The 18330-nt window shown below is 36.5% G+C and overlaps 4 protein-coding genes across 8 annotated transcripts; 2 read left to right on the top strand and 2 right to left on the bottom strand.

Moving 5' to 3' along the window:
• Positions 1-51: 51 nt before the first annotated feature.
• LRR (Leucine-rich repeat) lies at positions 52-10406 on the top strand. Of its 5 annotated transcripts, none has more exons than XM_066400241.1 (24): positions 52-218; positions 1038-1135; positions 2941-2991; positions 3130-3339; positions 3393-3622; positions 3676-3935; positions 3985-4172; positions 4233-4310; positions 4362-4543; positions 4602-4753; positions 4806-5045; positions 5096-5246; positions 5300-5494; positions 5548-5776; positions 5829-6004; positions 7449-7674; positions 7750-7770; positions 7855-8068; positions 8117-8199; positions 8258-8546; positions 8597-8704; positions 8762-9010; positions 9266-9324; positions 9566-10406. In XM_066400241.1, the coding sequence occupies exons 1-24, from the start codon at positions 182-184 to the stop codon at positions 9671-9673; spliced, it is 3834 nt and encodes a 1277-aa protein (XP_066256338.1). In that variant the 5' UTR covers positions 52-181; the 3' UTR covers positions 9674-10406. The 5 variants fall into 5 exon arrangements, with proteins under 5 accessions (XP_066256338.1, XP_066256340.1, XP_066256337.1 ...); XM_066400240.1 differs by having other exon boundaries at positions 53-218; positions 8597-8713; XM_066400243.1 differs by lacking the exons at positions 9266-9324; positions 9566-10406 and adding an exon at positions 9078-9245 and having other exon boundaries at positions 8597-8713.
• kin17 (kin17 DNA and RNA binding protein) lies at positions 1502-2850 on the top strand. Its single transcript, XM_066400270.1, has one exon. The coding sequence runs from the start codon at positions 1613-1615 to the stop codon at positions 2789-2791; it is 1179 nt and encodes a 392-aa protein (XP_066256367.1). The 5' UTR covers positions 1502-1612; the 3' UTR covers positions 2792-2850.
• Positions 6019-17770, bottom strand: Ak6 (adenylate kinase isoenzyme 6). The gene is made up of 5 exons (XM_066400252.1): positions 17758-17770; positions 6574-6852; positions 6417-6525; positions 6243-6364; positions 6019-6189 (listed from the first exon to the last, which is right to left on the bottom strand). The coding sequence occupies exons 2-5, from the start codon at positions 6772-6774 to the stop codon at positions 6049-6051; spliced, it is 573 nt and encodes a 190-aa protein (XP_066256349.1). The 5' UTR covers positions 6775-6852; positions 17758-17770; the 3' UTR covers positions 6019-6048.
• Positions 10396-11625, bottom strand: LOC136415602 (GEL complex subunit OPTI). Its single transcript, XM_066400253.1, has 4 exons — positions 11416-11625; positions 11190-11293; positions 11007-11136; positions 10396-10918 (listed from the first exon to the last, which is right to left on the bottom strand). The coding sequence occupies exons 1-4, from the start codon at positions 11518-11520 to the stop codon at positions 10862-10864; spliced, it is 396 nt and encodes a 131-aa protein (XP_066256350.1). The 5' UTR covers positions 11521-11625; the 3' UTR covers positions 10396-10861.
• Positions 17771-18330: the final 560 nt, after the last annotated feature.

Here is an 18330-nt window from a genome sequence, read left to right as displayed (position 1 = left end):
CAACATGGCAATCATGGCCCGCTCTACTTTTCCATCCATTTTCATTCGAAAATTGACGTTTTGTTTTGACGTTTGTCCAGAAAACTGGAATAGTTTTTCAATTGAGGAGTTGTACAGAAAACCGAAATATGTACAGTTTTAAGGGATTTTAGGTTGTAATTGTGCGGTTATTTTGTAAAATATGTCTACACGATCCCAACTCACCAAGGACCTAAACGGTAAGTGCGAGTTTTCATTTAAAATTGGACTGAAGAAACCACTGTTTACATGGTTTGTGACGTACTTTTGAGAGGGGAGTGTCTGGGACTTTTTAGAGATTTTTAGTTAAAATAGATACTTTCCGCTCTATGGGTTGTTATCAGCTGGATAAGGAATCGAGAGTCTATGATAATAAACTTAAGGAAGCCCCAAAAAATGCATATAATCTCCCCTAGTGACCTGTCAAAAGTTAACCCCTTTTTGCAAACCTACTATCCTACTTTTCCCAACAGAAAACAATTAAATCCTAGCATTATAGTATTTTACAAATAATACCACTTGCTAGAACCACATTACAATACTACCAATATGAACCTGGTGCATGACACAAATTGCCATCATTTTGATTACTCATCACACACAATATCAAATTAAATCTCTGAATCACTTCTTGGGTGCCTTCTTCTTTTTTTTAATAACCAATTTCAGAGAGCTGCGTTTTTGACCATTAAAGCTGACCTAGTGACACTGGCTTGAATTTAAATTATTGTTTTAAATTGAATTTGTCTTGCATACAAATAGACTGCTACATTTCAGTTCCAGTGCACCATCATGGACAATTAGTAAAATCTTGTTTTTGCTGCTTTCTATATGCATTATGTGGTGTCCTCGCAAAGGTGCACTTTCCAATTAAAATTTTTTATTTTACTGTTATTTTCCTAGGCAGAAAAATCATTTCAAGGTTGCTATAGTCAATACTAATTATTACATGAACTGCATAAAGTTTCGTGTAATAATTATTATTGACGCTGCTTTTTTGTTGACTTAATTTTTTTCAGAGAGTATTAAATCCTCCGTGGGCAACAAGGTGAAAATTCTCTTCAAAAATGTGGTTCGCTTGGAAACCAAAGGAGACAAAACCGAGAATAGGGTGTTGGTGAGTTTTTACAGACCTTTTTCCTGTGTTTTGTTTATGTAGACGCTTCCATTTCCTGTTTATTGTTCACCTTTTCGGTAAAAATCAATATCGGTTCTTGTTTCAAATTTTCCGCCAACTGTCCTGCGCCCTCTGCCGATCGTTTCAGCTGCGGTAGGTTTACAACGCTACTGCTAAATTCATAATGCTCAAGGCATAGGAAAGCAACACGTGACCGCCTGGTTCTAAATTCGTTTCCTTGTCACGTGGGTGCTCGTTGTGTTGGCAAAGTTATATATGGATTATACCAAATTGACATTTGTCAAAGTCAATTAACTAAATTCGCCATTTTAAATATTTTCATTTCTTTTCGGGTTTTGTTAACGAACACAATTACTGGATATTTAAACATTTCTTGTGTATTTTCATCCAAAATAATCAGTGTTACACAATAGTGCGTTTTTCATAAAGTTAGGTAACCACAAAAATCGAATCAAAATGCCTAGAGCTGAAGTAGGTACACCTAAGTACCTCGCCAATAAAATGAAGGCGAAAGGCTTGCAAAAGTTGAGGTGGTATTGCCAAATGTGCCAGAAACAATGCAGGGACGAAAATGGTTTCAAATGCCACACTATGAGTGAATCCCATCAAAGGCAACTGCTCCTATTTGCTGATAGCCCCAAGAAATATATAGATGACTTCTCCTTCGATTTTGCCAAAGGCTTTGTTGGGATTCTCAGGAGACAGTTTTGTAGTAAACGAGTGAATGCGAATAGAGTTTACCAAGAGTATATTGCTGATAGAGATCATGTGCATATGAATGGTACCCGTTGGGTTACACTGACTGGGTTTGTTAGATGGTTAGGAGCAACAGGACAGGCTGTAGTGGATGAGACTGAGAAAGGCTGGTACATAACTTACATTGATAGGAGTCCTGAGACTGTGCAAAGAGAGCAGAGGAAGAAAAAAAAGGAAAAGATGGACAAAAATGATGAGGAGCGTATTATGGAGTTTGTGGAAAGGCAAATTAAACACGGTCTTGAAACAGCAGGGCCTATACCTGAACCTGTGTATACAGAATTTGTGCGGGAGCATGAGGATGAGATTGTTAAATTGGATCTCAATATAAAACCTGATAAGAAACTTGTTACCCCTGCAAATTTAGATAAGGTATTTAAAAGGCCCACAGATCCAATTGACACTACTGCTAAAGGGTCCAAAAAAATTAAAATTGAGGTCAAAACTGAAAATCTTAGAAAGACTGCTTTGGATGAAATTATGGCTGAGGAAGAAATCAAAAAGGAGGTCAAGAATCGCAAACATTATTGGCTGACTGAGGGTATTGTGGTTAAAGTAGTCACAAAATCACTAGGGGACGAGTTCTATAAGCAGAAAGGTATTGTTAGAGAGGTGATTGACAATTATGGAGCTGTAGTCAAATTATTAGATACCGGAAAGAAGTTGAAGCTGGACCAAAAGCACTTGGAAACAGTCATTCCAGCTATTGGAAAACTTGTAAAAATAGTGAATGGAGCTTATTGTGGAGAGGTTGCCACATTATTGAGTTTAGATGAAAGAAACTTTTGTGTTAATGTGGAAATTGCCAAGGGTGTGTTAATGGGAAGAAAAGTGGACAAAGTGCAGTATGAAGATATATGCAAATTGTATGAGGCATAGAGCTTTTATAACTTAAAGTAGTATTAACTTAAATTTTGTAAATAAACTAATAAACTATTTTTGTTATATTATTGAATTTGTTATCCCACTTTATTCACTACTTTATCCATAAATTTGTTCATTTTGATAATAGGGAATTTAAATTTCAGGTCTTCTCACCATGCAGAATTTTATTGCTCACAGCCAAAGTGCCAACAAAGGTATTTTTAAAACATCTTTATCCTTTTGATCTTTTCAAGTAAAGGAACTGTTACTTACAAAAAAAAAGAAAAATTAACTAAAATAACTAGAAATACTAAACAACCCTCTACAACATCTTTTCCTTGTTTTTTTTATAGATTGACTGTCATTTCCATTATTTGGAAATACAAGCGTTGGAGAGCAAAAGGGGTAACCACCTAAGTTTGACTATAAATGACAAGGTTTATTCTTTCCTAACTGGAGAGGATTCTTCTTGCAGCACTGAGGTGGATAACATGATAGCCGCCCTTAACAATGCTATTAGAAACATTTTCCCTACTGTGCCATTGCAGCACATTATTAAGAAAGTAGGTTACGGCTTTATAAAAGTTAAAAGAAAATTGCTAAGTTATTTCATAAGATTGAAGTGATACCCAGCACGAGACTGCAGCAGCTGCGGGATCTGGAAGCGATTGCGAGTAGCCAAAGAGAAGTGGGCCCTTGTGGAGGGTTTTCCACTCAGTATGCTTGCTATTGCGATTACCACGGTATGACCTATAGGGAAGAAGTGGCATGGGACATAGATAATATTTATTTTTCCTTAAATACTCGAGAATTAAATCTGAAGGATTTTGAATATTTAGATCAGAAGTAAGTACCATTTTAATAATGAAAGTTGTTTCGCAATTTCTATGAATTTACAGGGATTTGATTCCAATAATCAACGCCATGAGGTATAACACCTGGTTCACCAAACTGCGCGCCAACCAAGTGAAATTATCTCATGATAACTTTGATAAAATCCTCCATGTGTTAAGAAAGTCCCTCAATTTGGAGGAGCTTTACCTGGACAATTTGGGTCTAAAGGCTGATTTTGTTAATAAATTGCTGAGCGCCCTTAAGGTCAATACAGTTTCAGCTTTACACACCATAGATTTGAGCTTTAATCCTATAGAAGATAAAGGTCGGTTTTCAGCTTAATGTTAACACTAAGTGCTAAAATAAAATTTTAGGTGCGTCCTATTTAAGTCAATGCATAAGTAAACTAAACAAGGGAGTAGTGCACATAAATGTGTCCCATTGCAGTTTGAGTTCGAAGGGTATAAATCACATAGCAAGCGCTCTTTGTGCCAACACAACGAACTTTAACACGTTGACCTACCTCAATCTGAGTGGTAATAGTCTTAAGGATGATATTAATGTACGTCTAAATTAATCCAAATTCTTATTAATAAATCCTCGAATTTCTTTCGTTTTTTAGCATTTACAAAGCTGTTTTTCTCAGTCAAATGCTCTTCAACATATTGATATTTCTTCAACTGATGTTATTTTAGAAAATGTAAGTTGCGGTTTAATGTACGATGTTAAAATATTAAGATTCTTTTTGCAGCTTTTTAGTGCGTTAGTGAAAGGTTGTACCACAAATCTGGTGCACCTAAATGTGTCTAGAAACCCCTTTAGTAGCAAGAAAAGCAAGGAAGCTCCGATTTCCTTCAAACAGTTTTTTAGCAGTACTCTTAACCTTAAGTATTTGAATATCTCTCATTGCAAGTTGCCACAGGAAGCGCTCAAGTAAGACCTTTGCCGTCATTTAAAATTTGAGTTCTCATTAGCTTTATGGCTTATTTAGAAACTTACTGTTGGGTCTCGCTTGCAACGAATTTACCAAAGAAATGAGTTTGGATATAAGTAATAATGGACTGGGTAGTCATGGTGCTCATGTATTAGAATCTTGCGTGCACGGTGTTAGGTGCATTTCTAGTCTTGATATTTCTGATAACAGTAAGTCAAAAAATTCGTAATAGCCTTGATAATCTATGTTTTTAATTTGTAGATATGGATTCCGATTTGTGTAACGTAGTTCTAGCTATAAGTAAAAACAAGTCTTTGAAACATCTAAATATGGGGCGTAGCATGAAAAAGCACATGTCCCTCATTATGGACTCGGTTGTGCAGGTCATACAAGATGATGAGTGCATATTGCAGAGCCTCATCATTCCAGACTGCAGACTTAGGGGAGATTTATTTAATCTATTGAACGCACTAGGGGACAATAAGTCTCTGGAATTATTAGGTTTTGTTAGTTCAGGTTAAGCAAAAACCAATTTAATCAGGTATTTGCAGATATAAGTGGGAACCTCATTGGGGACTCTGGTGCTAGACTGCTGGCGAAAGCGTTACAAATCAACGGCAAACTCAAAACTATTATTTTGGATAGAAATAATATAACTTTACAAGGTTATAATGATTTGGCCTATGCTTTGGAGAGTAACCAGTAAATGTATCTCTACCTGAATAGTCACAAAAACCTAGAATAACCATTTTTAGAACGTTGCAGTACATTCCATTTCCTATATTCGACGTGACGCCTTGTATGAAGGCCTCAGCTGAACGGACTGATATCCTGATGAGAAAAATCCAGGATTTGCTCAATAGGAATGTGTCTTCCAAGCAGCATAGCACCAAAATTGTGTCTTTGCAGCCTGGTTTCTTGTTGACGTCCAAGCAGCAAGCTCTTGAAAGGTAAAGAAAATTAAAGATTTTTCTAACCAATATTGCACAAATTTGTATTGTAGACTTGTCACTCAAACTGAGGAGGCAATAAAGTCTTTGGGCACCGATTCCATTGCTCCGCACAATGACATAAACCACGCCAATGATGTTATTCGCGACGCGGAAAATTGCAAACAGCTGCTTGTGCGTCTGCAAGAAGTGGCCCAGCACCGGAACGACAAACATCCAGTAGAGGAAAAGTTGCAGCAAGTTTCTGGTGATATTTTTAACTGCGTTTGTGATAGTATACAGGTAGATATTTTTGAATAGACTCAGATGGAGGGTATACTGAGATGCATTTCAGGTAATGGTAGAAAAAATGTTGAAGACTTGCAAAGAACAATGTCCGTATGTGTTGCGGGATGAACATACTGTGCAGGAAATTAAGAAGGAGTGTAAGAAAAACAAGCAAATTCCCGTGGACTTTGTAACAAGCTGTGTGAAGCATCAAGCAGGGATGGATGTGATGAATAGGTTAAGGTAAGTGCAAGAAGAAAAATGGAAATAACTTTAATAACACTAATTTAGGTTTTATTATTTTGAAACCAGTCCTGCAACCATAAACATATTCTCTCAATATTGTTTTGCAATTGTGACTCAGTCATGTTTACAAGCTCATGTACTATGTGTTTTTTATATGAATTTTTTGCTTCTTCCAATATTATCTAAAAACAAAGTGTGATGAAACATGTAAATGTTGAAGTTGATTGGTATTTACTTGAAATATTTCACAGTCAATATTGTCTTCAAGTTTCTTGCCCTCATATCCTCTAGCTTTTAGTCTGTCATATAATGTAGTGTTATCAGCTTTTATCACGAAAACCACATCAAACCATCTTTCTATAATTTAAGTTTTGGCTGGAAAAGTTTAACATGCAAATAGGGACATTACCTGGGAAAAATTCACAGCTGTGATAATCCACTACATTTCCCCCTTGACTCATGACCTCCTCAAGCCCGTCTAATAGTTTGTCTTCGTCCAACACTGGACATTTGTATACCTTAAGATTTGAGCAAATTAAGAAGTTTTAGAAATGGCTAATATCTACCTCGTCAAACTCCTCGAGACAGTTATTGTCTTTGGCGATTTTCGAAATTTCCAACCACCGCATTCCCGTAGTTTCAGCTAACTTTTTGCATAATGTGGACTTGCCTACTCCAGGAGTGCCTGTTATGAGGATATTTGGGGCGTCCCGCTTGACATTAGGCATTGTGGGGGTGCAATCCATGTCATTGTTTGTGTTTTCCATAGTTTTGACCTACAGGAATTACTTTTTAGGGTTTTAAGTTGAAATTAAATATTTTGCTGACACATAACCTCACAATTGCTGTGTGTTTTAATCGCTATTCCGCCATGTTGACTGTTAGATTGGAATTTGAAGTCACAGAAATCTGTAATTTGAGATAGCGTCATCTGCGGTTTATTTACGAAATTAGTGTTTTGTTCACTTCGAATTGATTGTTTATTCCAGTTTTAATAAGTTATCGATCGCTGAAAATTTACAGGAGTTAATGAGACAAATAAAAAAATGTGTTATCACAAATGGTTTATTTATTTTTTAACTTAAATTATGAATTATCACTTTTCGCCATTTATCTTCCTCAATTTGCCGCAGTGGCGTCCTAGTCGCTGGTCGTATACGAGGTGTACTCAACAATAATAGTAATTTAATTTCGCGTTTACGAGGAGCAATCAACAAGATGGTTTTTAACAGGATTAAGAGGTGGAAATGTGTCTTTAAGCAAACAAGGTTGAATCTTAAAAATTTAACTTTAAATTGAGAATTTTTTGTCTGACAGGAGTCGTTACTACCAAAATTGTACTTTTGCATGCGAATATTGAAATGATTGCAGTAAAGTCCAGTATTTCAGTTAAATTTGCTGACAAACCATTTGTGGAATTTCATTTTGCTATGATTTACAGAGAGGTAAACTTGATGATGGCATCACAGCTGAGCGAACAGGTGACGGACGAAGTGTACGAAACGCTGATGCAAAGCTACAAAATCTTGGTAGGAGATGAGAGTGCCATAAGGATAGACTCGCCCCCAAGACGATCGAGACTGAGTAGCACCGATAGCTCCAGACATGGAGCCAGTGATATATCGATTACGGACAGTACTAGTCATATTAGTGATCATTCCCCAATGGTAAGTCCTAACTGAATTTGCCTCGGTAATTGTGATTGAAATAGGTAGTAATATTCGATTATACATTTCATGCAGATGCTGGAGTATTTGAATCTTGTAAGTAACAAAGAGTAATATTTTGTTTTTCTGATTATTTTACATTTGATATAGAATTAATGAGTTAATTTTGATTTATGTTAGGCAACTCCTCACTTGTCAATAAAGCGGAGAAGCGTCCATAACAGGAAGCTGCGGCCTAAGTCAGTTGTGGACAGTGTTGAAGGTCTATCAGCCGATGATATTCCCAGCCTATTACCATCCGTTAGGAATGGTGAAGAAGAAGATTCCGTTACAGAGTTGCCTAACACTAGTCATCATTTGCAGCACCTTGTAAAGGGAATTTTCCTAAATAAAGGTTTAATCTAACATTTCTTTAAAATACATTTTACACATTACATTCTAGGGAGGCCTCGAAGGGCTAAAACTAGAGCCCCTACCAGATCAGTTGTAAAACCCCCTGACTCTCATTCAGACTCAATTTCGCAGGTTTTAAAATAATTGTGATATATGAGTTTCCCATTTTTAGTAGCACAGTTTTTTGCAGGATTTAGTCGAAGGCCTCGACACGTTCTTCCGTCCAGGGTCAGCGACTCCCACCTCAGATGACTGTCACTCCTTTCAGCTGGACGGGAGCCCGAACCACGATTTCGCGTCTCCAGTACTGAGCGATGATCGCAAAACTCCGAAATTAAGTCGCAATTCACCGCTTTTGAGGGGATTGATGACTCCCACGCCTCGATCACGCTCCAGCGACAATCTGGAGAAGGGTTCGCCCACATCAATGAGAAAAATTGCCGGAGGAGGAGATTCGCCTTTGAGCCGAAGATTGACCGGTAAAAGTTTTTGATTTTTAAAAATTAAATTTATACGTTATGTTTTTCAGGAGACAGCTTGGCAAGTCAGCAAAGCAGCGACGGTAGTCTGGCGACCGAATCAGCTTTCGATCACTCCCCTGGAAGCACTTTATCGAAAACTGTGTCCCCTATTGAAGGTTTTAAAGGTGAGAAACTCTTAATTAATATTTTCAATGTATAATGTGGTTCCACAGAGGACTCGGTGGAGGGGCTTAGGCAGTTGAAGCTGAAACCTTCGCCAGCGATATCGCAAAAGCAGCGTCCTTGGTCGATGGTCACTAATACCGACTCTAAAAGTACGGATTTGAGTCTGCTGAGTGACGGCTCATCTCCGAATAATTCCACCGGAAACACCCCAGATTCGGCAGAAGCTCTGGATAGTTCAGAATCGAGCTCAATAGATCGACGGTTGTCCAAGGATGTTAAATTGAAAAGGGCGTCGGGTGAGTTTCAGTTTTAGGTCATTAATTTAGCATATTTGTCGTGTCTCTTCAAAAGAACTTTTCTGAGGTTCTTCATTTTGTCCATCTGATGGTCACTTGAATTTTCAACACCCTTTAATAAGTGATAAGTTTATTTTATGAATGGGAATCGACCAAATGTTTCATTCATCATTCTTTTTGCACATCTGCTTTGAAACAATATGCTAATTTTATTTCTTTCAGTTTAACTTTTTTTGTTTTTTTTTCGTTATTAAGGTATTTTGCACAGTTATTTTCCTGATCGTGGCGAGTTCAAGTTTCTCTCGCGTTACAAGGTAATTTATTTTCTTTAGAGATTTGTTTGCTTTGCATGACTTACTGCTGCTGATGTAGTATTGTAGACGTAAGGCACGTGACAGTAATAATATCCCCAAAGTGCTCTCAAAGAGATAGAAAAAAACTTTATTATCTAAAATAATTAACTCTACATAGCTGTGTATATAGGGTGTAGGTTTTATAGCAATACAACTAAAACGTTTTATCAGTCCTTGGGGCTATTAAAGTATGTTTTCTCAGGCGATGGTCAACAATAAACCGTCGGACGGACCATCCAACGCAGGTCACGATTCGAGGGACAGCAATTTTAATTGTAGGTCTCCCGAAGATGCACATGTTGTTAGGTAGAGATTATATTTTCGAGTTGTATCCAACGTAGTATTTATTCGGCTACTAAGGGTCAAATTCTGGTAGGTTTAGATCAACTTGAAGCCAAACTTTACTTCAGCGACTGCCACTGTGTTTTCCAGGTTTCAGAAATATTTTCCGTGCAATATACGTTTCTGCTAAAATCTCTTTCAAGAAGTTTCATTATTTGTTGAATGCGTCATGTATTGGAGATTAATAACGTTCTAAATTAATCGGGTATTTTGTGATGCAAAGGCCAGTAAAAGAGCGTTTAAAAAAATGGAAATGAGTAAAAGAACGAATTCATTCATCTGAAGAATAGCTATCTGCTCAAATGCACCTAAAGTAAATATCGTGTATTTCTCTCTCTCTCTCCAAGTTCAAGTCTTTCCTTCCCTCAATTCATTAATTATTTTGAGAATAGGCATCTATTTTGCTAGTTGCATATTGGTACGTCTCTATGTATATAATGATTTTTTTACCCATAAAACATCTGTTTAAATAGATTCATTGCAATTGTTAACATTCTTTTCTGTCTCTGAAAAATAATGTTAGTCCAGTATTTATGTGATTTTTATAATGTATTATTCTTATATATTTTTTTATGTTATTGATTATTATCCTTCCATATTTTTTTAACCTTAAAACATATGCTTCCAATTACTCTAGTTAGTTTGATTCAAAACTATATTCCTTTATAAGACAAATTAATAAACTATTCCTTACTGAAAAATGTTTATTAACCTAAAACATGAAATAACTTAAATGTATGTATAAGGCAGAGAAAAATAATATACAGGGGGTTTCCTAAACATATGGCGTAAATTTAGAGACTTACTTTAGGTCAAAATAAGGAAAACTTTGATTGAATTGATCTTTTTATTATTTTTAAAATATACTTAAGTTGATTTAATTAAAACTTTTCACCATTTAACAACAATATTATGGCACCAGAGCTCAGGTTAAAAGAAAATCTCCAATTTATGTCATGCGTTTAGAAAACACTATAACTCTTATAGTACTGTATACTATAAACAATGGTGAGTAGGAATAAAATGTAAAGTTGCTGTTTGAAAAATTACCCAGCAGCAAATGATCTTGCATTCCTTACCTATAATAATACATAAATAATAACAAAGTACCACAGAGAAGGGCAGAAAATTCATTTAACTTCCCAATTATCCAATATCATAACTGCTCCTCCACTTCATAGTACAATCCTGTATAAATAATAATCCATGTAACCTATAGAAGGAATTCAAAATTAGTCAATAGACAATGAAGCTTTCATAAAAATCAAATGGTAATACATGGCTTGTTTACAGGGACATACCAAAAATCCTGCAAATGACGTTATAAACCCCTCCTTAGTCAACTCCCATGGACCCCCAAACTCCTCTTCATCAACACTTTGGAAATTACTGAAGTAAAAGTAGAGTACTCCTGCATTGATCATCACAAAACTGAAACGAAACTTTGTGAGTAGGTTTGAAAACCCGAGTGCTTATGGACTTACAGGGCTAGCCCAAGGAATCCTTTCAAAGGTAAAACACCCCATACTATGCCTAGTATTACTCCAAGTGCTTGCCGAGACCAGTATATCACATCAAGGAATTCTTCCTGAAATACAGTCAAAGCCAAAAGGTTAATGTGAAAAATGCGAATTGATTTAGAAATTCATCGAAATCGGTTTTTTTTTAAATGTAATAAAAATATCAGTGATCTAACCTAAAAAAACTCACTTTATCCGGCCATTCCGAGTTTGCCGTTATTGCTCTAGTCCACAGTGATAATTCCCCACCTTTGGCGGTACCATTTCTTTCTGTAGATTTGTTCTTTGAATTCATTTTGGGTTAAAATAAGACTCCAGATGATAAAACATTAAATTATTAATAACATTTTTCCGTAATAATTAACACATAAGTTACAAATATCAGCCGAGTCAGCAACACATGACTCTTAAGCGCATAAAAGTGTCAAACGTTCCGGTATATAATAATTTAGAATTAGTTGGGAGAGGTGGCAACGCTGCGAGTGGTGCATTTGCTCGCAATTTTTCTGTGTATTATCAATGATTTTTAAGAGAAATTTAATACTTGAAAATTGAAATTCATAAGGCAATTCATATTCTTTAATTTTGTGATAAATTCCGACGAATTTGTTTCTTAAAGCACGTTTAATCTTCTGTTTCTTCGACATAACATAAGGAAACTGGAAATTTTGCATCGCTACTAATTGTACGAAATTTGCCCTTTTTTAGTAATTAATTTTATTTTCTTTCGATTTGCAGAGGGTATCGAAATGAATTGTTAACAGGAAATTAAGTTTGCTTTTATTGATAGCGGTCTTTTAGCGTTTTTCAAAATTTATTTTTCATATTTATACATCTTAAGACTTTGGATTAGAAGCGCAAGTGGCATTCGCCATATTGTCAGCAATGATGCACATATGCAATATGCACACTACAAAATATTTAATGCATAAATTTTGGAGCTCAAAAACTTTATTTTGTATTATTTACAAGTAATTCTTAATAATTTTTAAGTTATTTGCAAATCACAATACAATATTAAGTTGCGTGATAGTACTGAAACAACATCTCCAAAGAACCTCACTAAATTTTATTATTATTATTGTTGAATTAGCAAAAAGTGTGCCAACAAACAGTTTCAAAATAGACATAAATTTCCTCCAAATTAAATCTAGATCACCTACCAGGAAGCCAAACTATGACCTATGCAATCCTATCAAAATGCTGCAATAATATATCACACAATTACACATTATCAGAAAACCAAACGCTGATAACCGCATTATGCATCATTCCAAAGATCGAACAGGAGGGGTACCACCTACCGTCTCTCAGGTACCTTAGAACAGGTGATTGTCAGTTGTTGCTAAACACGCGCACGTTGTAGTACCACCTGACGTTGGTTCGCACCACTTTACGAATCGGTCTGCCGCCACAGAATTTGGAACTCTTCGTGGAGTTTTGCTTATATTTAAAAAAGTGAAAATCAACAACATTTGTGAGTGAAACATAGATCTTGTTAACTAGTGACTGGTTTGAGGAAAGGGTGTATTATGCCCTATGAAGGATTATTCGTTGTTTAGAAAGGTACGTTGCCTTTTGTTTAAATTCAATTAAAAATGTTAATTGAAAAAATTTCTATGCAATAAGGTTCGCAGATGAACAGTGGGGGATGATTTTGTGAGGGAGTTCTAGGTGGTATAATAGGGTATTTTTCGTCACCCCGTATGCGACTGCCTAATCATAATTACCCCTCGAAACGGTGGGTCTCAGTGACAGCTAACCGTCTTTTGTCCCCGTCACAGTCTGGTAGTTCAATTTGGCTGCGACCGTGTGAACCACGACCAAGTTCGAGGAAATTGTTCGTTTTTCGGAAGTGACATTACTAGCCTAAATTTCTAAAAAATCAACATTTCTCTGTGTTACTCGATGATGAGTCGAAAAGCCCAGACAGCTGCTTTAAAGCAATTGTTTTTCCAACCCTTATTAGCCAGGTGCAATGCCCATCCCCTATTTTCACCTCTTCATTTTTATGCATCAAACGATTAAATAAGGGCTTACGCAATAGGCGACTACTGGTTCTTCCAAAATGGCTGAGCAACTAGGCCTACACACTCTACCAAAACAGTCCATAACTTCCCTACAAGGATTGGCAGCAATTTGGCTGAGATTGTTACACATTTATCAATGTCTAAGTAGTACTATTAAAATTTGTTATGTAAAAAATCATGTTTTGTGTGTGTGTATGTGTGCTGAAGAGAGAGATGGATGTCATGCATCAGTGAAGCACAATGGGAAATATCTGCAATGGCAATAACAGATTAGATAATCTTGATTAGCGTGACATATTGATTATAAGCATAATAATTGTATTTTAATTATTTGTAACTCAGTGAAAGGGTGCTAGATTCGTCCAGGCAATATCGATTGAATCGAGTCGTTGATTTCATTGATATTTGGTTACTGAGGTCGTAAACTAAACAACGGATTATCCCTCATAAATGAATCAACCCAGGTACCTATGAATATTCATGTTTCCTGCTCTGACATAACACATACTGCCGCCTGAAGCTTTCACAGGACAAAATGCCCTATGCAATTTTGTAATCTGACGAAAACCGCAATGTGCCTTTCACAAAAAACTGTTCTAATTCAGTCATGTAATGGTTAATATCTGTAATTTTTTTGAAATCAATCGCTACGAATATCGTGCGGCTTAATTATATAGGGTTTCGTAAAAGAGAGCTTAACCGCTGCTGTGGCGGCCATTAAGCCAATTTCTTATAATTACCTCATTGTTGTGGTCACTGTAGGTAAACGAAGACCATTCCATATCACATAAAGATTTTAAAATATACACTTTGAGACTGTTCACTGGTTGTGTGGATGATCATGGATTCATCACTTACTTTATTTACATACTCCTGAAAACGCAAAAATTATCAACGAAATTACTTGATATCAAACTTAATTTTGTCTACGTCAATTCTCATTTGCCACCACTATGCGTATCGACCTATAACTCAACTGTTGCGTAACATATACCTATCTTTTTTTACTACACGTCTTCAAATAAAGTTGGAAGATGTGTCGTACGTGCAACTACATCCAGAGCCTACTTTACTTAAGGTTTCCAGTGGTGCAAATCAGAGTTTTATCGATAAAAGGTATTCTAAATTGAAACTTTATTATATTTTGGTTTCGGACTGGTATCTTCTGGTTGTTTTTCCGATGTGTAAATATTTCTCTATTCTTCAGAGCTCGTTTAATTCTTCGCCTTTGCACACAAAGTTATCGTTTCCTCAGATAAAGCCACTTAGCTCGGAATGTGAATCGATGAGATTCTACGGCACACGTGTGCAATCTCCGCATAACTCGCTATCGATCATCGTAAAGATTTTCCATGTAGGGCCTTTACCAATATCACCTTTTGTTTTGTTCTGCCACAATAATCATTAAAATTACATAACGAATTTGAAAGCGAAACGTGCGGGTTGCGTATCGAACCAGAAACGATATTCGTGTTCAAAAATCGATGCAAAACGTACAGGAGTCCAAAATGTAATGATCCACGCGACAAAGAAAAAGGTAATCGGTCAAACTTGACCGTTCATTAGTCATTGTTAAAAATCGATTTGCATGTTAAATAGCACGTATTTACATGAAGTAATCATGCTAAAAATGAAAGAAAAGTTGCCTCCTTTCTATGAGGTTTTTGATGAGTGGTGGCATGAGAAAAGCTACTCATGTAAATAGCTTGAGGTTGTTGAAAATGGTGTCCGTGCCCGTCCGGGCGATTCCGCATTTGAAAGCAAAAGGTGTTTACGTGCTGCGTTGATAGCAGGACGATGAGACTTTCACCAAATCGTTGGTTCTTTGAACCTTTTCGCGTGATCCTTGAGTTATTGCTGAAGATAATGCACTAATGCATATACAGTCAAAAATAATTGAAATTAGTTAGAAAGGTCAAGTAAATGTAACATCAGAATGGGGGTCGATATTCTGTTAGTGAAAATATAAAATTTTGCCTGATCTGATCTTGATCCATCCACCAAGAATATACTAATTTTTCCAAACAACTAAAATGAAGAAAGGTGCGAATTTTTTCATTTTTATAATATTCAGTACTTTTCGTTATTCGAACTAATAAACCAATGGCGTAGATCATTTGGGGACATACGTCATTTTAGAACGTGTATGGAATCCTAAAGCGGTCAGACAAAATTCAAATATACCTAAACACTTGGCAACTGTGTTTTTACAATTTTTTGATAGTGGGCTTGCTTTGCTGTGACGTGAAGCTATATAAACAAAGGACAGTTGCGGCGATGCCATTTCGCAATTATTTGCACCGTGAAGTTTAGAAACATTGAGAACCGTGTCTGCACTTGTGACTCATGAGCTTCTCAATAAATTTGTTCCCAGGGCACATAAATACCCGCGGGAAGCGCTCTCTAATGAGTACCGATAGCCAATCGTAGGAATTTATCTAGCGTAGATAATTTCCGTGCATTCGCACTTCTTTTCAAAGCAAACAAAATCAGTGGCGTATCCACTGGCATTTAAGGGTTTAAAATAATGATCTTCGATTGTGAAACTATTTGGTTATGTTGAATAAGTCCAATCCAAATTCGGCAGCCTCTCGCTTTTTTCGGGTGGTTTCAAGGCGAGTGAATCACTTCTTATTAGTTAAGAGTTATTCATTTGTGAAATGGTGCTTCTAATAATATTTGACAGGTCATTTGGGTGCAAATACATGATTTTACGGCATTTCGAGGTTAGAGGCACCGTTTCAAAGAGGCGAATTAATCGCTTATTTCAATACCTTATAACACCATGAAACTAAGTTTTAATTTGCTACGGGCACGATACTTCTTCGAGGTACCATTAAGCGTCGCTTAAGTCCATTGTGTTATGTAACGCACCATAACTCCATTAGTCAACTCCCACAGTACCATTAGCTGTAAAAGGACTACCTATTTACTATATTTGGGATACCAGAAGAGCTGGTCTTGAAAGTACGTAACGGCACATAGATATAGTTAGATGTTATCAATCGGTGTATCTTTCTCCTATAAATCACAAAATCAGCGAACAATAATTATTCCTATTGTATCGCCTAGATGAATGATTATTGCCAATCAAATTTAATTAGATTAATTCCAAATATGGTTAATGGAGCTACTGCAATTAATACTAAAAAATGGTACCAACGGTCTAGGAGGACTGGATATACCAAGCAACTGCCGGCATTCCACTAAAATTGTTTCTATTTTTTTAAATGGTATTAGAGGCCTTATAACGTTATTTTATCGCCAGAGGTGCGTCATGCACCGGCGCAATTGGTGCATAGTAAGATGTTTTGGTGACGTCAGTTCCGCCAACTTCGTCCAAAGAGTGCCTAAATTGCCAAAAAGGTGGACAAAACTGTAAAAAACTGCTCCCTCCATTTCTTCTAAATTATTGGCACACTGTTTATAAATTTGTCCATGTAACACCTACTCACCTGTATCATCTCGAAACAAAAACCAGTGACTATGCTACAAGATCGTAAAACTTGTCGAAGTATGTACTATTGAACAGGCACTCAGAAATCCTCTTCACCTTTTCTTTGGTGCAGTCATTATATGTTTCGTTTTGGCGAAAGTCGTAAATCTCTCAAAACCCCACGATGATTGGTGAAACCCCCATGTAATGTGTGGCTTGCCCTTTAACTGTGAAACCATCAATAAAAATCAATTGTGGTTATATCATGTCGAGAGATCATTATATTCACATTTTGTACTCGACTAGTTAACAGATTACGTGAATTTTGCCATAAAAGCGTCCCGGTTAATTACATAGTCAATTACCAAGACAGGCTAAATGCACACAAATCTCTGTAATAGTTAAACATTGGCTCGGCTTCACATGTAGGTCAATGGTGAACCTTGATCTGTCGCCAGACACCTCGAAGATTAAGTTTACCATTTGCCATTATAATATTTTTTCCATATTATACTTCTGCGCCTGGACTATTTCTCCATTAAAAACGTCATTCCGATGTATGACGCCCATATCGTCAGACATTCGATTGTTCGATAAATAACAATCGTTACCACGGTAACGTCACGAATGTTATTGAGCCGTGTGGCAACAAAGTCCGATTGATCGTAGAGCGTTCTTCAATTTTTTTTTTGAATGAGTGTCATGGTACGTCTTGGTCCTTCGTCCTTTTATCGGCGGGTCTGTTATAACCGTCAATGTTGATAGACTTTCCAGAAATTATATATTTTATTGCAGTGGCTAGACGGTTTTTTATGTATGTTGGAGTTTATGATGGTTTATGAAGTTTTGAGACGTATTTGAAGAGAGTCTATAATCAACATTTTCGTTTTCTATCGCATATGATATACATGCATATGAATATATGAACATTTCCGAGATATTTAACTGCTTCTTGAATTTTGAATAACTTGGTATAATCACATTCTAAAGACATCTATCATGAGCATTCAACATGAAAAACCCCACCTGCATCAGACTTATTCTTTGAACTGAACATTCAAGCAACGTGTGTGTTTTGACGAATCAACAACAAAGTGATCTATTTCACCTAAAGAATCTCGAGTACCGGCACTTCTCTTGAAGGTAAAGTACGTCCGACTCGGTACCACTTCGTAGAAACAACAGTTAGATAGATTTTCGATTGGTACCGTTCGGTGCGGAGGCTGTGCAATTACCTGCTCGTGCAAGAATTTTATTATTTTATTGTTGTTAGCTGAATAGTTCCGATCATGTTTTTTCCTCCTACATTGCCATCAGAAGGAAATATCATTTGGTTTGATTTTTATTACCGAACTAAATTTACAATTTTCTGCACTAGTTATAGAATGCAACAAATTTTTCTAGTGGGACAGTTAGTGCACCGTTGGGATAAAAAACAGGGGATTTTTCAGCAGTGCACGATTGTCATGGCGATTCACAAATTTCAGTATATGCTTTAAGTTCATGTGAACTTTACAAATCGACGCGTGGTTTTACAATATGTCGTCACACGGGAACGACGGTTGTTGTTAAGAAGGCTTTGGAAATAAAACAATACGTCTTCGACTGTCAGAATTAATAACGTCTTCGAGCCTCCTGT

This window comes from Euwallacea similis, chromosome 20 (genome assembly GCF_039881205.1).
Source record: "Euwallacea similis isolate ESF13 chromosome 20, ESF131.1, whole genome shotgun sequence".
NCBI classification, from domain to species: domain Eukaryota; kingdom Metazoa; phylum Arthropoda; class Insecta; order Coleoptera; family Curculionidae; genus Euwallacea; species Euwallacea similis.
This window is presented reverse-complemented; position numbering and strand designations above follow the sequence as displayed.

What these genes read in the sequence shown, in the direction of transcription:
- LRR (XM_066400240.1), top strand. Translation starts at nt 182, where the DNA reads ATGTCTACACGATCCCAACTCACCAAGGACCTAAACG. An exon ending in CTGATGTTATTTTAGAAAAT is followed by an intron (nt 4,311 to 4,361) that starts GTAAGTTGCGGT and finishes TTCTTTTTGCAG; the next exon opens with CTTTTTAGTGCGTTAGTGAA. An exon ending in TGCTGGAGTATTTGAATCTT is followed by an intron (nt 7,771 to 7,854) that starts GTAAGTAACAAA and finishes GATTTATGTTAG; the next exon opens with GCAACTCCTCACTTGTCAAT.
- kin17 (XM_066400270.1), top strand. Translation starts at nt 1,613, where the DNA reads ATGCCTAGAGCTGAAGTAGGTACACCTAAGTACCTCGCCAATAAAATG.
- Ak6 (XM_066400252.1), bottom strand. Translation starts at nt 6,774, where the DNA reads ATGGAAAACACAAACAATGACATGGATTGCACCCCCACAATGCCTAAT. An exon ending in CAGCTGTGAATTTTTCCCAG is followed by an intron (nt 6,365 to 6,416) that starts GTAATGTCCCTA and finishes CTTAAATTATAG; the next exon opens with AAAGATGGTTTGATGTGGTT. An exon ending in TTGACTGTGAAATATTTCAA is followed by an intron (nt 6,190 to 6,242) that starts GTAAATACCAAT and finishes CTTTGTTTTTAG; the next exon opens with ATAATATTGGAAGAAGCAAA.
- LOC136415602 (XM_066400253.1), bottom strand. Translation starts at nt 11,520, where the DNA reads ATGAATTCAAAGAACAAATCTACAGAAAGAAATGGTACCGCCAAAGGT. An exon ending in ACTCGGAATGGCCGGATAAA is followed by an intron (nt 11,294 to 11,415) that starts GTGAGTTTTTTT and finishes ACTGTATTTCAG; the next exon opens with GAAGAATTCCTTGATGTGAT. An exon ending in CGTCATTTGCAGGATTTTTG is followed by an intron (nt 10,919 to 11,006) that starts GTATGTCCCTGT and finishes TTCCTTCTATAG; the next exon opens with GTTACATGGATTATTATTTA.